The 23,106-nt window shown below is 39.2% G+C and overlaps 2 protein-coding genes across 3 annotated transcripts in view; one reads left to right on the plus strand and one right to left on the minus strand.

The window, feature by feature from the left end:
* LOC130549916 (uncharacterized) overlaps positions 1-5,283 on the plus strand; it is a 28,030-nt gene extending 22,747 nt beyond the window's left edge. Inside the window, exons 2-7 of the mRNA XM_057327259.1 lie at positions 1,125-3,068; positions 3,275-3,343; positions 3,652-3,719; positions 3,856-3,930; positions 4,203-4,286; positions 5,149-5,283. Coding sequence (XP_057183242.1) covers positions 1,125-3,068; positions 3,275-3,343; positions 3,652-3,719; positions 3,856-3,927 — 2,153 coding nt within the window. The 3' untranslated portion in view covers positions 3,928-3,930; positions 4,203-4,286; positions 5,149-5,283. The remainder of the gene's footprint in view (positions 1-1,124; positions 3,069-3,274; positions 3,344-3,651; positions 3,720-3,855; positions 3,931-4,202; positions 4,287-5,148) is intronic.
* Positions 5,284-7,664: 2,381 nt separating this feature from the next.
* Positions 7,665-15,878, minus strand: LOC130549917 (uncharacterized). Of its 2 annotated transcripts, XM_057327261.1 has the most exons (7): positions 15,176-15,878; positions 10,733-12,734; positions 10,458-10,526; positions 10,082-10,149; positions 9,871-9,945; positions 9,515-9,598; positions 7,665-8,652 (listed from the first exon to the last, which is right to left on the minus strand). In XM_057327261.1, the coding sequence occupies exons 2-5, from the start codon at positions 12,354-12,356 to the stop codon at positions 9,874-9,876; spliced, it is 1,833 nt and encodes a 610-aa protein (XP_057183244.1). In that variant the 5' UTR covers positions 12,357-12,734; positions 15,176-15,878; the 3' UTR covers positions 7,665-8,652; positions 9,515-9,598; positions 9,871-9,873. The 2 variants fall into 2 exon arrangements, with proteins under 2 accessions (XP_057183244.1, XP_057183243.1); XM_057327260.1 differs by lacking the exon at positions 15,176-15,878 and having other exon boundaries at positions 10,733-12,834.
* Between the last annotated feature and the right edge of the window lie 7,228 nt (positions 15,879-23,106).

Below are 23,106 nucleotides of genomic sequence, written 5' to 3' on the forward strand. Positions count from 1 at the left end.
TATTCCGTTAGTTCAGAGTATGCTATTTTATTCCTACAGTTATTCCCGATAGGAGGCTTCCGTAGATATTTACGTAACATTATGCTTCAACTAAGTTGAATGGTGCAACTCAAAAATATTTTGTAGTGCGTAAGCTGTAACTTAGTGCCCGTTTAAATCAAAACTACAGTAGGCTAAGTTGTAACTTACGCACAGCTGCAGCCGGTGTAATGAAATCAGTCTTGTTTAACTGGATTTCATTCGTTAATTATATTTTCGCGAAAGTTTAAGTTGGGTGTAACAAAGTTCAATAGACACAGGAAGGAAGAGGCTGGGATCGGGGTTACACTGGTAAGTTTATTTCTTTCTTCGTCATCACTCGACGTTGCGCCACACGCGCTTCCAAACATAAAGCAAAACACAGTCTCAATAACTGACGCACTTTCCTTAGTCCGTCTTTCTCCTGACGTCCTTCTCAGCACCCAGTGGTAGCGTCCGTCTCTCTCCAACTCGCTCTGCTGTCTCGCTGGTTTTTAAGCCTCTCCACGCCAGTTACTGGAACAGGACACAGGTGTTCGTCATTTGCACTCACCCCACTCACTTACCGCTCGTCTCCCAACTCTCTTCCCCGCTGCAGTCCTCGCTGAACCACGCCCCCCTTGCCACATTGGGGTACTGCAATGTTTATTTTCTATAAAAAAATGCTAACTTGCTGCAAATGATAGCTAGCAAATTATTTTAAAATAATGTTAGCACATGAAAGCATTGCAAATAATTTGTTTACTTTACGTTCTTCACGTATGTTTTTGACCAGCAAACTATGTGTAATCAAGAATTGGTGTAAATGAAAGTACAATTACAATTTCTGTCTGTAAGGATTTTTTGGTCACCCTAATAAAATCACTGGGTCTTACCTGGCCACCTCTAAAAAAAAGTTCTGCCTACGCCCCTGTGCATACTCCATAATGTAAAAAGTCTCTCCTTAGTTTCTTATAACTTGTATATCTTAACTAGTGCTTCTGCATATTTCTATGATGATTTCTTCGTCGTTTAACAAATATAACAGCGTTAGAGCAGCAAAAACTAGTCTGACAAAACATTACATGTTAGTGATTCATCGGAATTGTCCGGCTGTGCTCTATTAGACCCCGATTATGAACCAACTTGCAGTGCATCATCATCATCCTGTGATGTTGAAGAATCAAGTCCAGACAAAGGGTTGACACTGAATAAAGAAGTTCTTGAAAGTTCAGATGCCAATTCAAGTGACAGTGAAGATCAGCCCACAGGCAAGTGTGCCATTAAAAAACAAAAGAAGCTCATAACATATTCGAAAAGACACAGTAAACAAATAAAGACAAAAAAAGGCAAATCAGTCCTGACCCTAAAAACCTGTACCAAACAAGAAGACCAAAAAAGAGTGTGGGACAAAAAACATTACTGCCTTTACTGTGGCAAATCACAGATGAAGGTATCAAGACACTTGGAGAGAAAGCATATTGAAGTTAGAGATGTGGCATATGCCTTCAGCTTTCCACTAGGATCAAAGCAAAGAAAGAGTCTTTTAGAACAGCTGCGCAATAAAGGAGACTTTAAACACAATAGAAAAGTTCTAGAAAAAGGCAGAGGACAAATCGTGACGTGGAAGCAGCCGTCCGAACAAGCTTCCGTTAAAGACTATTTGCCTTGCCCATATTGTTTCGGTATGTTTAAGAAAAATGACCTGTGGAGACACCAGTCCTCATGCAGAACTAAGAAAACATGTGCTGCAGATGAAAAAGTGAAAAACAGACGAGGGAGAGTACAGAGTCGAGCTGCATGCTTGCTTCCAACATCAGCTTCATCAGACGGTTGTCAGGCGGTCATCAACAATATGAGACATGATGATGTGTCTTTTCACATCAGGAAGGATTCTTTGATTTGCAAATATGGCGAATCGTTGTACGCAAAACATGGTCGTGTGAAGTCTAGGCACCAGTACATTGCACAAAGAATGAGGGAGCTTGGCCGATTCATGTTAGTAGCCAAAGACATGGACAAGACTGTCAATTATCTCGAAGATTTGTGTGTACCATCGAAATTTCTGTTTGTGGTTAATGTTGCCAAGAATCTTACACAGTTCAGTCCAGGCAAAAATGAATTTGGGAAGCCTTCAACAGCAGTCAAAATTGGATTCTGCCTTAAAGGGGCTGCAGAGGTTCTGATTGGGCAGACTCTTATCAATGATGATGATCTGGCAGAAAGGAAAGCAAAAAAGTTTTATGAACTTCTGGAGAAAAACTGGAGAAACAGTGTATCCATTACTGCTCACCAATCAATTCAAGAAAAAAGGTGGAATAAACAAGATGACATCCCCCTCACCAAAAATGTGATTGTTCTGCGAGACCATCTCAGGAAGGTAGAAGATGAAGCAGTAAGGCAGTTGACACAACAGATGAACTTGCATGCATACAAGACTTTAAATGAGACCGTATTGGCACAGGTCATTATCTTCAACAAGCGGCGTGAAGGTGAAGCATCACGTTTGACACTGGACACCTACAAGCAAGCAAGCACAGGGACCATTAATGAGGACATTTTTGGAACCTTGTCACCTTTAGAAAAGGAGCTGAGCAAGCTGTTGACCCGACTAGAAATCAGGGGAAAACGAGGCAAGAAGGTCCCAGTTTTTTTGACAACAAGAATGAAGGAGTCAATCGACTTGATGCTTCAAAAGAGAGAAGAAGCTGGTGTACTTGCTGAAAATCCTCATCTTTTTGCAAGACCTGGTGTGATGACAAACATACGTGGTTGTGACTGTCTGCGAAAATATGCAGAAGAAAGCAAAGCAGAAAACCCTGAACTCCTGAGGTCGACTAAATTAAGAAAACAGGTTGCCACTCTCTGCCAACTCCTGGACCTTAGTGAACAAGAGCTGGAGCAAGTTGCAAGGTTCATGGGGCACGATATCAGAGTCCACTGTGACTTTTACAGACAGACTGACAAAATGTTTCAAATTGCCAAGATAAGTAAGCTTCTGTTTGCAATGGAACAAGGCAGTGACAATTTAAGAGGGAAGAACCTCAGTACACTTACTCCTTCTGTCTGTGGTAAGTTTGTACTTGGTTTTATTGCCAATGCCAATTAAATTTTCTTTTAAAATTGCTAGTGGCATAGCCACGGGTCATTTTTGTTAAATTACCATTAGTTTGGACAACAGTAAAACCATTGATATTAGTAGATAAAATAGTGTACTGTATTCTGGTATGGTCTGTGTGCTTGTGACTTGCTCCTAATATTTGATCGTCTCTTACAGATCCCACATCAAGATCTTTAAGTGTCCCACAGAGACAAAGCAAGAAAAAGGAAAGAGAGCAGGATGAGGGTATGTTTTTAATTTGAACTATATAAACCAGGGGTCCCCAAGCTCAGTCCTGGAGGGCCGGTGTCATGCAGAGTTTAGCTCCAACCCTGATCAAACACACCTGAAGCAGCTCATCAAGATCTGACTGGGCACAGCAGAAATGTCAGAAAAAAGACAGGTGTGTTGAGGCAGGACACTGGCCCCCCAGGGACAAGTTTGGGGACCCCTGATACTATTAAAGGTGATTCTCATAGTCCAATACAAAATCACTACTATGACCTCAATATTAAGAAGAAGAAATGTCACTTTAGTTTGTTCTTGTTTTTCAGGTGAATGTTCTGATCTTGTTATGCCCTCAAAAAACACTGCAGTGGGAATGGGACTTCAAATGAAGATTGTGAGTTCATTTGTGTTTATCATAAAAGCTACAACAGTTCTGCCTTTTAACAAGGCAACCGTACAGGGTTTTCCATAACGTTCATACTTGCCCTGTTAGTTAAAAGGCATATGTCAGTGCTCACTTTGTTTTTCAGATGAAGGCTTTGAACCCTCTTGCCCTGAAAAGACACTTGAATCATGCCATGAGGATGGGAGTTCAGATGTAGATGGTGAGTTTTGATCTTGTGAAAGGGTTTCTCATGAAGGCTCATTGTAGATCTTCCACTGTTAGCACTTCAGTACACATGGAAGATAAGAGGTGTTTTTTCTTGTTTTTGCAGGTACAACTTTGATTGTTTTGCTTGTAGTCAATGTGTCTCATGTGCAGCTGCTTTGTAACAATGAAAATTGTAAAAGCGCTATATAAATAAAGTTGAGTTGAGTTGAGTGTTACTACCGTCACTAACTAACAGCTCCTGGTGCATTTCTGTGACCTCTGTAGGTAACTGCCCAGGAGAAAAACTGCTCAAGAAGCCTACACCAAAAAAGAAAAGTGAAAAACGCACAAGGAGTGGGAAAGAAAAGGGTAAGTTCTTGAAGGCTTGGTCATACTAGATGATTTATTAATCTTATCTGATTTTAAATCGGAAGCACAGTTTCAACACAACAGATATTTTAAGCAATGTGGTAACAGAAAATCGTTGGTACTCATTGACTTTTATTGTATGGATACAAAACCAACGAGTCAATGGGTACCAATGGCTTTCTGTTATCAACTTTTTTCAAAATATCTTCTGTGTTCTGCAGAAGAAAGAAAGCCATACAGGTATGAAATGACACGAGGAGAGCATTTTTCTTTCATTTTTGCGTGAACTATCCCTTTAAACCACAAAGAAATGTCCGAAATACCAGTACTTTTGTGGCTATTATATACACTCGTGGTCTTTTTTCCCCCTCATTTAACTTAATTTGAATAATGTATATTAAACAATTCAGATAGCCTACTTTCCATTTTTTTGACAGGCAAATTCGGCTGAAGTTTTATAGCACAAAACAAGATGAGAGATGCAAGCGCTACTCTTTGTGTAGATAAATTTTACATAGAGCACCTGCAATTTCTAGTAGGAATTTCTTTTGTGTAATGAATGCCTGCACACAATGGTTTGGGTAGTTGTGCGTTAAATAATTAAAACAGAAAAACATGTGCTCTCTCTTTGACACATTCATCATTTCTTGAACCACTACAGTATGCACAATATACTTCACACTAACTCTACATACTGAGCATCTTAGGCACAGACATTTGAAAATCAATTGACTTTTTGGCAGTCCTACAATTGTGTACTGTCCGTTTAAGAAATCTGCATTTTGGTCTCTGTTTTCAAGGTTACAAAATCTACGTTGTCAATTTGATCTATTTTTTTTACGTTGTCTTTTGTTATTTGTAGAGTCACCCAAGGTAACTGTGAGGAGACCATGGAGGGAAGCAGAGAGGAGAGCAGTGAACAAACACCTGGGAAAGTATATGGCAGAGCGCAGAGTTCCTGGAAAAGTTGAGTGCATGCAGTGCATAGAAGAAGAGAAAGCTCTGAGGGAGAGATCATGGAAAGATGTCAAGAACTTTGTTCACAACTCAATTGTCACTCATAACCGGAGATCTGCTTCTCGAAGAGCAAATGCACTGTAACACGCTATTTGCGTTTTATTCCAAGAAGGTACCGTTCTCGAGTTGCATGGTCTTTTGAAAATCTTAATCTCTACAGTCTGTTCTCTACACTGTTCTGTAGCAAGTTTAAGTTTCCTCATGTTTCGTCAATTCGATTCTCTGTAATTCGCTCGGGTCTTCTTCTGCGTACTCATTCTTTGATTGTTGTACTTGCTCTCCTCTGTTTTTACCACATTGCAGCTCTTGTTGTGTAAACTGACCTTTCGTGGACTTTAAGGCACATCTTAAAAATTACGTTTTTCAAGATTTACACTCTCTTTCTTTGTTTCCTGCATCATCAAGCTCTTCGCTGTTCTTTCTCGCTATGCTTAGTAAGTATTTGTTAAATTCGTGTTGTTAAATGACTTGCACATCAGCACTGTAACAGTATAGTTTAAATGCTAGGGTCTTCTGTAAAGAGTCTGACTATATACTCTGCATAATATCGTGCAATATAAGTCATAATTGGGGTGATCGAGCACCAAAGTGTAGACTTAGATTTTCTATGAAGTTTAATTGGTATCTATTATGTTGCTTCAAGTATGGTTAATCCAGTAATGGTAGACATAGTGACTGTACTTTAATTGATGAGTTATCACAACATAAATAGAGAGATCATATAGTGCATAAAAGAATACTTGAAATAACCTCTAATGTTAGAGCAAATGAAACTCGAATAATGCTGCAGACCCCCATGAAAATGTCCTACACTGTCTGGGGGTACAAATGCGCTCTTATGCCTTTGATTGTATTTAAAGAAGATGATGAAGAACGATAGCTAGAGGCACACACCTAGTGATGACAACTGTGTGGCATGACAGATTTTGTCTGTAATTGGAAGCAGAAATGGGTGGTCTCCTAGAAGGGGTGCAGGATTAGAACTAGTCTTCGGTGTTCCTCTATCTTGATAGATTGTGCGAGGAATGCTGTGTGTGTGTTGTGTGTGTGGGCGTGCGCATCCGTGTGTGTGTTTGTGTCTGTGTGTCTGTGTGTGTTGGTGCGTGTGCGTGTTGTGTGTGTGGAGTGTTTTGTGTGTGGGTGTGTCTGTCTTCTGTGTTTTCAACCTTTTCTTGTTTTTGCAGGTACAACTTTGATTGTTTTGCTTGTAGTCAATGTGTCTCATGTACAGCTGCTTTGTAACAATGAAAATTGTAAAAGCGCTATATAAATAAAGTTGAGTTGAGTTGAGTTAGAAACTTCTCGAGAACAGTAACGTCACCACATTCTGGAGAAAGTAACGTCACCGGGCATGGAGAGCAATGAATCAACTTCTACTGTTCGAGTGCCAGGCTGCTATTATCNACCCCGTTTTTCGCCGCCAATTGGCAACATCAACCCGACTCCTCATGGCGCCATCGCCAGAGGCGAAGCGCCTTGAAAATGTTGAGTCTGGAATGGCCAAACCGAAGGAGCACGTGCTGGTAGAGGCCAGTACTTTTGTCAGCACAAACGGTGGAGACCCCAGTGACCAGGTTTTAGTACTGGCTCACTGCAAACTTCAGTTTGGGAAGTACCAGGGCCAGAGATTTAGATGGCTCCTGGAAACAGGATACAGGCAAGAAATTCATTAATTTGTTATTTTGTAATATTCTACTTTTTATATATTTTGCATTTAATATACTTGACAAAATATTAAGAAAACTTTCTTTTTTCCATTTCATTCTTGTAGGTGAATTGCTGGGTATGGAGTACCTTTACAGCCAGACTGGCAAAACACTGACTCCAGTGCTCCAGAACCCAGAGGAGGAAGACAGGCTGGTGGAGGAAGTCGATGAGGTATTTGAGGAAGAGATCACGGAGGACATCACAGTTCCAGTGCTGTATGAGGATGACCCCTGCCATGATCTCAAAAACAGCCCCTCATCTTTGCCTCTGCCTCAGTATGCGTACATTTTCTGAAATGAAAATCAGAAAGAGACTATTACCTCTACCAACCTGAAAGATACCTGTATGTTTAGTGTGTAACAATAATTTAACAAGCTACACGTAAACCATATTAGTTTTTTTACTTATTTCTTTTTAACATTTATTTATTCAGGAATAATTTAATTTCACACAGATCACACAGATCTTCAGGCTGGTGTGACTTGAGTTGCTATATCATTTCTAAGGGATCAGACTTACGGTTTTCCTAAAACAGCTGATCAAACTTCCCAAAAAATCCCATAGACTTACATTGATAGAATGTTCTGCTGATGATGTTTACTTTCAAATGTCAACTCTCAAACACACACACACACACACACGCATTCCTGCACATCTATCAAGATGAGGACCGAGTAGTTTAACCTGCATTCTGAGGACCACCATTTCTGCTTCAATTACAGACAAATGTATGCCACAACTCAACACTAGGTGTGTCCCTGAGCTCACTTTTCACCTCATCTTCTTAAAACAACAAAGGCAAAGAGCCAGCATTTTACCCCCAGAGTGAGGACATTTTCATGGGGGCGCTATTGAGTTCATTTGTCAAAAGGTTATTTCAAGCATTTTTAGTATGCACTTATTTTCTATTTTATGTTGTGACCATCAATTAAGTACATGTTCGAATTCTTGATCTAACCTAATTAGATAAACCAAACTTACAGCAACATATATCAATACCCAATAACTTCCAAGAAAGATGTAATCTCCAGTGACCAGATCTACATTTATTTTAATTGCAGATATTTGCAGATCATATAGTCCAAGACTCTTCAATACAGAAGACCACATTTGAAAACTAACTGGTTAACAGGCCTGACAGATGAACAAAGGTTCAGTTTAACAACAACAACAACTGAATGTTAAAACCAAAAATACTAAAACTAAAAAAGACAATTAGACAGAGAAAGAGAGAAAACGAGACAGAAAGAGCTTGAGAGACAGAGAAACAGAGAGAAAGAAGGAGAGAGAAAGAGCTTGAGACAGTCACACAAGGTAAGTGTGAGGAGAACAAGGAGTGAAGACAGCTTAAGAGATCTTAAAACAAAACTATGAACAGAACAATTAGAATGCAAGATGTAAACCCTTTAAAGTGCAAGTTTTCGAGAAGCAGATCTCCGGTTAAGAGTGACAATTGAGTTGTGAACAAAGTTCTTGACATCTTTCCATGATCTCTCCCTCAGAGCTTTCTCTTCTTCTATGCACTGCATGCACTCAACTTTTCCAGGAACTCTGCGCTCTGCCATATACTTTCCCAGGTGTTTGTTCACTGCTCTCCTCTCTGCTTCCCTCCATGGTCTCCTCACAGTTACCTTGGGTGACTCTACAAATAACAAAAGACAACGTAAAAAAAATAGATCAAATTGACAACGTAGATTTTGTAACCTTGAAAACAGAGACCAAAATGCAGATTTCTTAAACGGACAGTACACAATTGTAGGACTGCCAAAAAGTCAATTGATTTTCAAATGTCTGTGCCTAAGATGCTCAGTATGTAGAGTTAGTGTGAAGTATATTGTGCATACTGTAGTGGTTCAAGAAATGATGAATGTGTCAAAGAGAGAGCACATGTTTTTCTGTTTTAATTATTTAACGCACAACTACCCAAACCAATGTGTGCAGGCATTCATTACACAAAAGAAATTCCTACTAGAAATTGCAGGTGCTCTATGTAAAATTAATCTACACAAAGAGTAGCGCTTGCATCTCTCATCTTGTTTTGTGCTATAAAACTTCAGCCGAATTTGCCTGTCAAAAAAATGGAAAGTAGGCTATCTGAATTGTTTAATAAACATTATTCAAATTAAGTTAAATGAGGGGGAAAAAAGACCACGAGTGTATATAATAGCCACAAAAGTACTGGTATTTCGGACATTTCTTTGTGGTTTAAAGGGATAGTTCACGCAAAAATGAAAGAAAAATGCTCTCCTCGTGTCATTTCATACCTGTATGGCTTTCTTTCTTCTGCAGAACACAGAAGATATTTTGAAAAAAGTTGATAACAGAAAGCCATTGGTACCCATTGACTCGTTGGTTTTGTATCCATACAATAAAAGTCAATGAGTACCAACGATTTTCTGTTACCACATTGCTTAAAATATCTGTTGTGTTGAAACTGTGCTTCCGATTTAAAATCAGATAAGATTAATAAATCATCTAGTATGACCAAGCCTTCAAGAACTTACCCTTTTCTTTCCCACTCCTTGTGCATTTTTCACTTTTCTTTTTTGGTGTAGGCTTCTTGAGCAGTTTTTCTCCTGGGCAGTTACCTACAGAGGTCACAGAAATGCACCAGGAGCTGTTAGTTAGTGACGGTAGTAACACTCAACTCAACTCAACTTTATTTATATAGCGCTTTTACAATTTTCATTGTTACAAAGCAGCTGCACATGAGACACATTGACTACAAGCAAAACAATCAAAGTTGTACCTGCAAAAACAAGAAAAAACACCTCTTATCTTCCATGTGTACTGAAGTGCTAACAGTGGAAGATCTACAATGAGCCTTCATGAGAAACCCTTTCACAAGATCAAAACTCACCATCTACATCTGAACTCCCATCCTCATGGCATGATTCAAGTGTCTTTTCAGGGCAAGAGGGTTCAAAGCCTTCATCTGAAAAACAAAGTGAGCACTGACATATGCCTTTTAACTAACAGGGCAAGTATGAACGTTATGGAAAACCCTGTACGGTTGCCTTGTTAAAAGGCAGAACTGTTGTAGCTTTTATGATAAACACAAATGAACTCACAATCTTCATTTGAAGTCCCATTCCCACTGCAGTGTTTTTTGAGGGCATAACAAGATCAGAACATTCACCTGAAAAACAAGAACAAACTAAAGTGACATTTCTTCTTCTTAATATTGAGGTCATAGTAGTGATTTTGTATTGGACTATGAGAATCACCTTTAATAGTATCAGGGGTCCCCAAACTTGTCCCTGGGGGGCCAGTGTCCTGCCTCAACACACCTGTCTTTTTTCTGACATTTCTGCTGTGCCCAGTCAGATCTTGATGAGCTGCTTCAGGTGTGTTTGATCAGGGTTGGAGCTAAACTCTGCATGACACCGGCCCTCCAGGACTGAGCTTGGGGACCCCTGGTTTATATAGTTCAAATTAAAAACATACCCTCATCCTGCTCTCTTTCCATTTTCTTGCTTTGTCTCTGTGGGACACTTAAAGATCTTGATGTGGGATCTGTAAGAGACGATCAAATATTAGGAGCAAGTCACAAGCACACAGACCATACCAGAATACAGTACACTATTTTATCTACTAATATCAATGGTTTTACTGTTGTCCAAACTAATGGTAATTTAACAAAAATGACCCGTGGCTATGCCACTAGCAATTTTAAAAGAAAATTTAATTGGCATTGGCAATAAAACCAAGTACAAACTTACCACAGACAGAAGGAGTAAGTGTACTGAGGTTCTTCCCTCTTAAATTGTCACTGCCTTGTTCCATTGCAAACAGAAGCTTACTTATCTTGGCAATTTGAAACATTTTGTCAGTCTGTCTGTAAAAGTCACAGTGGACTCTGATATCGTGCCCCATGAACCTTGCAACTTGCTCCAGCTCTTGTTCACTAAGGTCCAGGAGTTGGCAGAGAGTGGCAACCTGTTTTCTTAATTTAGTCGACCTCAGGAGTTCAGGGTTTTCTGCTTTGCTTTCTTCTGCATATTTTCGCAGACAGTCACAACCACGTATGTTTGTCATCACACCAGGTCTTGCAAAAAGATGAGGATTTTCAGCAAGTACACCAGCTTCTTCTCTCTTTTGAAGCATCAAGTCGATTGACTCCTTCATTCTTGTTGTCAAAAAAACTGGGACCTTCTTGCCTCGTTTTCCCCTGATTTCTAGTCGGGTCAACAGCTTGCTCAGCTCCTTTTCTAAAGGTGACAAGGTTCCAAAAATGTCCTCATTAATGGTCCCTGTGCTTGCTTGCTTGTAGGTGTCCAGTGTCAAACGTGATGCTTCACCTTCACGCCGCTTGTTGAAGATAATGACCTGTGCCAATACGGTCTCATTTAAAGTCTTGTATGCATGCAAGTTCATCTGTTGTGTCAACTGCCTTACTGCTTCATCTTCTACCTTCCTGAGATGGTCTCGCAGAACAATCACATTTTTGGTGAGGGGGATGTCATCTTGTTTATTCCACCTTTTTTCTTGAATTGATTGGTGAGCAGTAATGGATACACTGTTTCTCCAGTTTTTCTCCAGAAGTTCATAAAACTTTTTTGCTTTCCTTTCTGCCAGATCATCATCATTGATAAGAGTCTGCCCAATCAGAACCTCTGCAGCCCCTTTAAGGCAGAATCCAATTTTGACTGCTGTCGAAGGCTTCCCAAATTCATTTTTGCCTGGACTGAACTGTGTAAGATTCTTGGCAACATTAACCACAAACAGAAATTTCGATGGAACACACAAATCTTCGAGATAATTGACAGTCATGTCCATGTCTTTGGCTACTAACATGAATCGGCCAAGCTCCCTCATTCTTTGTGCAATGTACTGGTGCCTAGACTTCACACGACCATGTTTTGCGTACAACGATTCGCCATATTTGCAAATCAAAGAATCCTTCCTGATGTGAAAAGACACATCATCATGTCTCATATTGTTGATGACCGCCTGACAACCGTCTGATGAAGCTGATGTTGGAAGCAAGCATGCAGCACGACTCTGTACTCTCCCTCGTCTGTTTTTCACTTTTTCATCTGCAGCACATGTTTTCTTAGTTCTGCATGAGGACTGGTGTCTCCACAGGTCATTTTTCTTAAACATACCGAAACAATATGGGCAAGGCAAATAGTCTTTAACGGAAGCTTGTTCGGACGGCTGCTTCCACGTCACGATTTGTCCTCTGCCTTTTTCTAGAACTTTTCTATTGTGTTTAAAGTCTCCTTTATTGCGCAGCTGTTCTAAAAGACTCTTTCTTTGCTTTGATCCTAGTGGAAAGCTGAAGGCATATGCCACATCTCTAACTTCAATATGCTTTCTCTCCAAGTGTCTTGATACCTTCATCTGTGATTTGCCACAGTAAAGGCAGTAATGTTTTTTGTCCCACACTCTTTTTTGGTCTTCTTGTTTGGTACAGGTTTTTAGGGTCAGGACTGATTTGCCTTTTTTTGTCTTTATTTGTTTACTGTGTCTTTTCGAATATGTTATGAGCTTCTTTTGTTTTTTAATGGCACACTTGCCTGTGGGCTGATCTTCACTGTCACTTGAATTGGCATCTGAACTTTCAAGAACTTCTTTATTCAGTGTCAACCCTTTGTCTGGACTTGATTCTTCAACATCACAGGATGATGATGATGCACTGCAAGTTGGTTCATAATCGGGGTCTAATAGAGCACAGCCGGACAATTCCGATGAATCACTCTCCTCATGAAAATCATCTGGCTGTAAGTTAAAAGTAAAATCATCATGAGATAGGGTTCAACTTTAAAGAGATACTTTATCATCATTAGCTGCGTTTACATGGACACATCGCAATCCGAATGAAAACGCTCCATATAAACACGTCAATCAGATTAAAAATGCCCAAGCCGATTGAAATTTTAGTCGGATTGTAAGGGGAGGTTTATGCCGTTTGTAATCCGCTTGATAGGACATGTAAACGCTTGATCAGATTAAAAACCGAAGTAGGAAGTTGTGCGCATGTGCAAAGACGACGCTGGCTTGTACAGACGTAAGGGCGAATGACGAACGGAACGGAGCAGCTGTTGCTAAAGAAACCAAAAACCATAAATCTGACAAAGCGGTACACATTTCCATATGCTTGTCATCTCTAAATGAACATATTAATGTTCCTCTGCATTTAAAATGTCTTAACTGGACATTTAATATGGTCTTAACCTGGAGTGAGTTTTTAACCACAGTTTCTCAGTTCCTTTTTAAAACACGACACATTTGCAGATGTGCAAACATACTGTAGGCTAAAATATCTAATCATAAAATTTCATCAGTAGGCTACCGAACATTTATTTTATTTATCGTTTACTTACATTGGAAGGATTAACTGTTTTCACCATGGTAAGTTGCTGTAACGACATTGCTTCATTGACATGTAGACATTATTTTGCGTTTATGAATTGTGCATTATTATGCTGGTGTCTGTGACATAAAATAAACACATCTGTTCTTACAACATTGTTTAAGGAGCCGTTTGTGTGAATATTGTAATGATACCGCGCCCGTCTCTGTTTATACCGTTAATGCTGATATATGGATCCGCATATCATCACTTCTAAAGTTGGGTATTAGCTGTTGTTGCTAAACATTTATTCAATTATTGTTTGCCTGCAGACGCTCTGGTGGGTCTTGGTAGTTTTGTCATGGTTTTACCGTGGTAAAACCGCATCAGATGTGCTCATGCTTCATTGGCACGAGACATTATTCTGCCTTTATAAACTGTACATTTTTTCGTGGCGTTTGTAAAATAAAATATACACAACATGTGCTTTAAAACACTGTTTTAGTGGGTATTTAGGTGAACACTTGTGCAGTGTGCGCATGTCAGCAGATTATATCGGATTTGAAGCTTGTCATGTAAACACGTACATCAATCACATCACTTTATTGACCTTTCATGTAAACACTACATTCAGATTGTGCAATCTGATTAAATTCAATCCCATGTGTCCATGTAAACGCAGCTACTGACAAACCCAGTTGTATATAGGGTTGGGTATAGTTTGAATTTTATAGATTCTGATTCTGCTTATCGATTCCCAGTTCCGATTCCACAGGTGAAGTAAAACATTTAGATATCAACCTGTGTGATCATTTAGCCTGCTTATTGGCTTGTTTTGTGTGTATATACACATAGCAACCATGTTTTGTTTGATTTGTTACAATTTGTATTACCATAGCTTAACTACATCATGGTTAAACTCTAGTTAATATAATGAAACTATGGTCAGTTTGTGGCTCCTGTGCTTTATCACAAGTTAACACATGCACATTTCTGAACATTTCATTTCTCTCAACAGGTATTGGTCTGGCTTTTATTGAAACTAGTAACTTTGTATTAGCACCTATTGTGTTATTGCTCCTGTATGACATATCACTTATTGCTCCCTGAACTCTCTGTAAGTGGCTTTGGATAAAAGCGTCTGCTAAATGACTACATGTAAATGTAAATGCACACAATAATTAATTTTAATTTCAAGTATCTGATTTCTATTCCAATCGATTCCGATCCGATTCCTAGCCTTTCGATTCCGATTCTCAATCGATTCTGGTTTTCGATACCAAACCCTAGTTGTAAATGTGTAATTAAAAAAATTATCAAATTAACAAGTGTTATCAAGCTTAACTGATCCTTTTTAGTAAGTGAAAGGACATAGGAAATTTTAGTGTCCTTTGCAGAAATATTTCAGCTGCATGACATCACGGTTGTACAAAAACCTTGTAAAACTCGATTTAAATTTAAAATGATGAGAATAAAATGCATGCTTTGTTCTTTAGGCTCTGAGTACCAGCATTTTAAATTTGAAACAAGGTAATAGAAGATGTTTACCACTTCACGCATTATATTTCTAAGGTCATAAAACCATTGCCCAAGCCAATGTGGGTATAAATACAACATTATCTTACTAATACTCCGTTCTTCAGAATATGATTAGAATAAAACAGAAGTAATATAAACGAAGTAATTAACAATTTAGATGCCAATTTAAAAATATCACTCTGTATCCAAGATTCATTTATTATTTTGTCATTAACGTGTCAGGATTCCAGACAAGGGATTAATTTGTATTATGTTTTCACTTTATTTTATTTACTAAATAGCATTTACAATTACTAGTAATTAATTAAAAAATTGGAAAGGCACATACCTGTTTTAAACTTCCTTACATTGTTTCCTAAAAGCAAAGAGAAGATTGAAGGGTGATATTATATATCAGCCTAAACAACATAATTCCATATACAGGCAACAATACAGCTGCAGAGTACCACTAGACAAGACAGTAATGTTTAGTACCTTATTCACCTTTTTTACACTACATTTTAACATTCCATCCATGTCAGGGTCAGAAATTAAATTTCCCGTTAAGGATTGAACAACTAATTAATTTCCATGAGAATTTCAACTTTATAAATGATTTTTATTAGTGTCCTATCAAATATATGTGTTGTCAAATACAATAATCAGTCAATTTAAGCTGTCAAACAAATCAAATGTTATTGACCTTAACAGAAACAATGTAGCATCAGAGGTGTCTGTTCTATAGTTCTCTCTCTACATGTGTTTAAAAGAATAATCATCAAATCTTACCTGCTGTGTAAAAGTTTGTAAAAACCGACTGGCACACCTATCATGATGAAGTCGATATTGCTCCAAGCGCCCATTGAACCTGTTTCTTCTCTCATCCATTTCCAAAGGCACGTGCAGGGGGGAGGGGAGGGCGTGGCTACCAATTAAGACTGGAGACGGCTACAAGTGTAGCACTAAACTCCATTTCTCACCTCTCCCCATCCCCCACTCCTGAACTCCCCCCATCCCCCACACCTTAACTCGAATAGCGTCAGTGTTCAGGATTAAAAACATTAATCATGGTTTTATTGTGTAGTAAGCAAGTTTATTTTGCCACATTGTTTACCATGCAGTATGTATAGGCACAGTTTTCACTCTAAATATCATGTTTTTCAAGGGTTACTGTAGCAAAGCCATGGATAATTTGTGGTTACCATGGTTTAACTATAGTAACCACGGTTTTATGTGTAGTAAAACCATGGTTGATATTTGTAAGGGTAAAAAGACCTGCATGTTAGTATGCAGGATTAATTAAATTATTGGATTATAATATGAATGCATTAACGAAAACAAATCCTTTTAAAATTGAAAACAGTAATGTGAAAGCTTATTTGAACCATGTTATGCCAACTGGAAATGTTAATGAAATAGTCTTAACCAGTACCTCCATGCTGTACTTAACTTCAGTACATGATATATACTTAGGTACTTTCTGTCATAAATATATATATTATAAAGTCTCACATATGAGGGGCACACGTGTCCATGGTAAGGATACTAACCCTGTGAAACCCCATAAACCCCTTTTGTGCAATTCTGAGTGTGCTACTCACAGGTGAGCGGGCCTTCAAAATCACCTGGAGTAACACGCTCTTCTCTATATGCACTAGACTCTTTTTCACACACATTACGGGTGCTCACAGGGCTAACAAACATCTTGTATATGACGTATTGTCAAATATAGATTTCTATGTGACTGATATGTGAAATAAAAAACTAAAAAAGAAAGTGCACTTATGAACCAGTGTTTTTCACATACATTGGATGGCTTATAGAAAGAGAGATCAACAGATGACAGAGTTTGAAATCCTAGCAGTCGAAGGAAATCTGCCCCAAACATGAAACCTAACCCTTATTAGCCTTTGTTCATTCAAGAGATTTTTTTGTGGCTATGACACACAGAGGCTTGAGTTATTATTGCTAGAGGCACAAAACATCCCCTTCATGCTAGAGACTTGACATGACACCCAGGGACCCTGGACAAATACCTTGTGAGCAGTGGTGTAGTCCTACTACGCTACCGCCGACCCCAAATGACCAAAAAGAGACAGAAGTCAGTGTGTTTGTTTTTCTAGTAACATGAAAATTATTACAGTTAAATATGCCATTTATGCATAGCTATGCATAATTCTTCACTTACGCTTTAATTATGAAGTTATAGCACTGGAAAAAATAAGTAGTTGGAAGAGATTGATAAAAACAGGTCTACACCAGTACTGTTTACCACAATACAATATTTTTTAACACATCACTCACACGAAATTACGTAAAAACATATGCAGGATTTTACTTGGTACATATACAGATGAAGCCTAACTGCCAACACTTCCATCTCTGTGGGAATACTTGAAAATGTTTTAAATGTACCTTATTTGAACCTTATTAGAATAAACGCAAGGAGAAGGTTTAAAACAACTGTAAAGAGAATGAGGATACAGAGATGATTCTGACTTGTGAGCTTTTAAACAGTAGGGCTATGGAAGTGCTTTGCTTCATTTTGTCGAGTGTCATTGAAATATTAGCCTAAGTATTAAGTTGTGACAGATGTTAACACGATGCACGGCAATATCATACAGTATAGAGATAAAGCAGCACGAGAGAACCCGTGAATTCAGCTTCCGTCTCTCTCGAGCAGGGACACAAGAGAGTAGCCTACTCACTGCCGGTGAGCACACTTTAAACCAGCTTAGACTAAAAGTGAGTATTTTCATCAGTTACCTTACGGTGCTTGACACGGTTGTCTGTCGGAGGCAGGGCCTCGGGAAATATTGTGTATATTTTAAGAAATACACCAAATTGTATGAAAGAATCGTGAGTTTAAATCAAAACAAGAAAAGGGCAAAACAGTTAAAGGGAAAGCTACCACAAATGCAGCTTGGAGACATTTTAAGCAGGAAAACAAGCAGGTATAGGGAGGGTATACGCTAATATAGATCTTTAGAAGTCGCTATACGCAAACAGCGCTGTGGAAAAAGTAAGCATACGGCGTATACAAACGTATGGCCCCGACTACACCACTGCTTGTGAGGTTTGGAGCCGGTCGGACCTATCTAGAAAAAGTCCATTTTCACAGAGGCAGTACAGGCACTCCACTACCACCACCCATCCCCCAACCCCCCTCCCCCATAGTTCTACTCAACTCAACTTTATTTATATAGCGCTTTTACAATTTTCAGGTTCTAGAGGCTTCCTAACCTATAAACCATTTTTATTTCTTAAATTTCATTTGTTAAAACACTGATAATGTTGCTATGCTGTTAACTTAACTAGAAGAGTACCACAGTATATAAATGATCTTATGAAAATTTACCATGGTTTCATTATAGTAAAAGTGTGGTAATTTAAATCAGTTTGAGTTGTTAAAACACTGCTAATGTAGTCCCTATAATTAAATAATGCCTTTCTAAAAGTTTAGCATGGGTTTGCTGCAGTAATATTGTAGTATCCAGTATATGTAGTAATCACATAGTTGCTATGTTATTGTCTTTTAACCAAAAGGCAATGTCTTAATACAATTGTTAGATTTTACATCATTACTGTAGTATCTCAGGTAACTTGGTTTTATTAATAATTATTCTAAACATGTATTCAATGTATTCTACATAATTTTTTTACCCTTGTCACAATCTGAAAAGTATTTACTGGTGAGCTGCTTTGCAACAGTGCAAAATTGTAAAGGGGTTTAGAAATAACTTGTGATTATATGTATGGTTTATAATTTTAAAGGGTAATTAAAATGCACAAAAATGTTTTTGTAAAACAGTAAAAATATTAACTGCAGAAAAAGATGATCACAGTGAAGTTGACCTTTGACCTGCTGAATATACAATATACAACATTTTATAGTATTAGATATTTGAGTAAAATGTTGCAATGATTAGAATATATCAGCTTATCTTTGAGTCCAGGTGAACATTTGTGCCAAATGTGAAGACATTTGATTAAGGCGTTCTTGAGATATTGCATTCACAAGTGGAATTATGGGCAAAATTTAAATTATGGAGATTTTTCAAAGGTTACAGTGACCTTGACCTTTGAGCCTTTCTAAATCATGTTAAATTCGTGCTTAATTCCAATCAATATTATTTGTGACATTTAAAAAATATCCCTTTCTACATTCTAGAGAAATTGTGCGTATCGACTATAAATGGGTGTCGTGAACATAAAAATACAATAGGGGGCGATAGAGAGCAAATGTATGTGTATGGAGGGGTCATACATACTCATTTTACCATCTATTTGAGGACTTCTCTAATACTTAGACAGAAGCTTATGTAGAGCCATTGGAGGCCATTACAGTGAAAACGAAGTGAGGACCGGCCAAAATGTCCTCACTTTGTAAAAATGTCCTCACTCCAAAGGTTAAAAACTTACGCTGGTCCTCAGAATGACGGCCATGCAAACACACACACACACACACACGCACACGCACACACACACACACACACATGCAGTCTATCACAGTCTACATTTCTTCCACTCTACACTAATTTAAACTTTTAGTCTAGGCTTTCTTTTTCAACAATGTGTTTATTATATAGCTTGTTTTTTGTTCACAAACTTTTTTTCTCATCTAGTTTTTCAGAATCAGAAAGAGCTTTATTGCCAAGTATGTTTGCACATACAAGGAATTTGTTTTGGTGACAAGAGCATCCAGAACACAGAAATAGCAACAACAGTATACAGAGACCATAACACAATAACACAATGATTTAAATAAGGGCATATGGGTATAGAAAATTAAGAAATACAATACAATAAACATAAGATAAAGATAGAGAGAGTGTAAAGCTATGTATGTATGTAAATATGTACAAGTTTTTCCCTTATTCTTCTTCTTCTGAGACTCTAACTCCTCACAAACTTTTACCTCATTTTTTTATCAGTATTTTCATTCATAGACAGAAAACATGACTGCATACAAAACACACATCATTGTTGACAGCTTAATTAGCGGACAGCGGATGATTTTAATTTATCTGATCAGTAGCGACATGTTTTGTTCTATATTAATAATGGAAAAAGTTATTCAATAATTAAGTAAACCATAGCCTTACCTTTTGCAAAGATGACAATAACAGCGCAGCGGTCGGTGATCAGTCAAAAGTAAGCAACAGGANGTCGTGGGTGCGACAGGCAGGCATCCAGACTTTGAAAAAGCTATTTCGCTTTTTACAATATAAATGATAAAACGATACAATGGCAACAATATAACACTGTAACGTATAGTTACCTGGGCTTAGAACTATAATATAATTACTATTTTACGAATTATAACGCTGTAGCGGTTTTAGCTGCATGTTAAAATAATGATGAGCTAAGCTCAACTAATATGGTTCTCCACCAGATCTATCAAGAAACGAGTTATTTAAAACATCAATTTCAGTTAAGGAATTAGTTTAGCTCAAAGGAAAATACGTTTAAAAATCGTTATTAAATATACATATTTTACAGTCTCTGATTAGTAATATAAAGCATAACAAAACTTGTATGCATTCGTCCAGCGATTGCATCAATGATATTATATACTTTACATTATCTCATGGCCATAAGTAACATGACTTTACCAAACAGGATTTAGAGAAAAGGTAGGGTAAATCAAACAGTTTAAATGACCAAGTATATGAGCTGAACACAGAAAACCCCTTACAGGTGAACATATATGGTTGTTTATTAAGCTCTACTCTACATGGTAAACATAATGAAGATCGCATAAACACAAAAAAAAAACAATGAAACACAAACGTGCTAGGGAGCGCGGAGAGAGAAAGAGTGAGAAGAGAGCGAGAGAGAGAGAGAGCATGGCAGCGATTTCTGAACACCAATAAAAATCATCTTTAACAAAGAGGTACAAACTTAATGCAGCTAGTCTATATATAGAATCGGATACTTGCGAGCTCTGTGCTGGACCAATAGAGTGTAGAGATGGAATTGTTCAAAAGGTTTCAGAATGCAGTCCAGCTGGAAAGTTCCGGGCCTCGTGACCACTCGCGTGGCTCATCAAGGTGTGCGAGGCAGCAGAAGTCCATTGTTCCGTCTTCTTCCCCAGTGGGGGGAAAAGGGCAGTCTCCGAAGAGATGCCAAAAACCAGTTTCTGATGAGGGCAGGTATAGAGCAAAAAGGCCAAACTTCCGTTTTCAGAGCAGGCTCGATATTTAACTTCATAAGAGGGCATACCCACCTGAGTTTTAATCGCCCAATCAGAGTTGAGCAGGGAAGAGGTTCTTTGTCCACTCAACAACTAATTTGCATCTTTATGACCTCCTAGCAACTTTACAAAATACCAGTCCAAATTATAACATAATGAAAAGAAAGTGTTCTATGGTCACACAATATATATATAAACAAGGAGGAATTGTAAAGACAAACATTTAAATATCAAATATGCTAGGTTTGAATTGCATCAAGTCATGATTCATTCGGGTGTAGGAATACAAACAAAGCCAGAATTAAACTTGTCTATTTAACAGTTACAGATTATTTAAAATGGCAAGAGCGACAACATATAACCTAGATATTTAGATATATTTATAGAAAAGGACAGTTTAATCACAGAAGTTCCTATTTGTCAGAGAAGTTTCTCTGGATAGCCTCAGATGTTAAGTTCCAGGTGAGACAAAACAGAGAGACTTCTCACCTCTGCTTTGAAGCTTAGTAGTCGTAAATATCCCACGGAGAAACAAAAGGGTTATCAACACTTTCAGGAGAGGAACCAACCTAAATCCAGGCTCCTTGGAGCCAAGTCTGACTCCGTACTGGTTTCTTGATATCAACATCAAAAGACCAAAAGAGAGTGGAGGGGGTTTATGGCTCTTCTTTTAATGATTCCGACCATTTGGCCTATGCCAAGTCTCTACAACGCGTTGAATTACTCCGTTACCAAAAAAGTAATCAAACTACAGTAACGCATTATTAAATAACTCTTTACTGCCCAACACTGTTAGCTGAGTAATGAAAAGATCACCTTACAATAGTCAAAACAGCTGCGCTACAGTCACTTGAAACTGTATTTCCTTTTCTGTCAGTCTCTCGACGTTGTGTCTAGCCGACAGATGGGGTTCGCTCTTGAGAACCTATAAACATCTGACTAGTTTAGAAAAGGCCAATGAAATTGGCGAATGAAATTTGCATGCCGGACTCCGCCGCCGGATATCCGGGTATAAAAGGGAGATGGCGTGCTGCATTCATTCACCTTTTGTTTATCGGAGCCTTCACACTGATCGACTTCGAGACTTCAATCTCTACGCCGAATTACTGCTGGAATCTTATGACATGGTGCAGCGGATGGTCCCTTCCTGCAGCGACTTCCCCTGTGCGTCTCGGCAGTTCCAGAAGTGTTCGAGTTTTTTTCTCTAAAAGAGCAAATTTCTCCAGCGTGGCATGTCCCGCTGTTCTTATGGGTGCAACACACTCATCGAGGAGGGGGACGGACACGATGTCTGCTTCCAGTACGCTGGGGCAGACGTTGTGGACACGTCCTGCCCGCACTGAGGGCGGTTGACGATTCTGACGTTGCGTCAGAGGTGGCTGTGTTCCCACGGGACTCAGCCACCACCTCGTCTGCTCCCCGTTCCATGACGGCAGGACTATGGCCCTGCCGCCCGCTACGGCAAGCAGCGAGGGTGATATGAGGATTACTGTGAGCGTTTATCCGCCAGCCACTGACTCACGGACCGTTCGCACCTCGTCTTGCTCGTCTGACCATTCCCCAGGAGACGGTCCCACCGTCTTGTTCCTCAAACACGTATTCGGACACGATGCGTGATGATGAAATGTCTCTTGCAGCATCGGGGGGTGACGTACTGCCATCCGACTCCGACGATTCCTTGGGCTCCCTCCCTTGGGGGGTCGAGCCCAGGAAGAAGCGGACGTCGAAATGTCAGCCATGCTTTCCTGGGCAGCCATGAGCGTTGGGTTGCAGTGCCCGCACTGCCTCTCCCAGCACTCGCGGCTGGCTACATGGCGCCTCGGGGTTGAGCATGGCTCCAAGCCACACCCGCCCCCAGTGCCACGTTTACTGGAAGTGCATGAGGAACTTAGTAAGACCTGGAACGCCCCCTTTCCGGCACATTCACGTCAAACAAAGTTCTGTCACCCTCTCTTCCCTCGAGGGTGAGGCAGCTAGAGGATACGTCGATGTCCCCCAGGTGGAGTGTACCGCCGCGGTGCACTCATGCCCGCAGGCGGCGGCCATCTAAGGCTCGACCTAGACTCCCGTCCAAAGCATGTGGG

Source organism: Triplophysa rosa, unplaced genomic scaffold, assembly GCF_024868665.1.
Source record: "Triplophysa rosa unplaced genomic scaffold, Trosa_1v2 scaffold194_ERROPOS603063+, whole genome shotgun sequence".
In the NCBI taxonomy this organism is placed as follows: Eukaryota; Metazoa; Chordata; class Actinopteri; order Cypriniformes; family Nemacheilidae; genus Triplophysa; species Triplophysa rosa.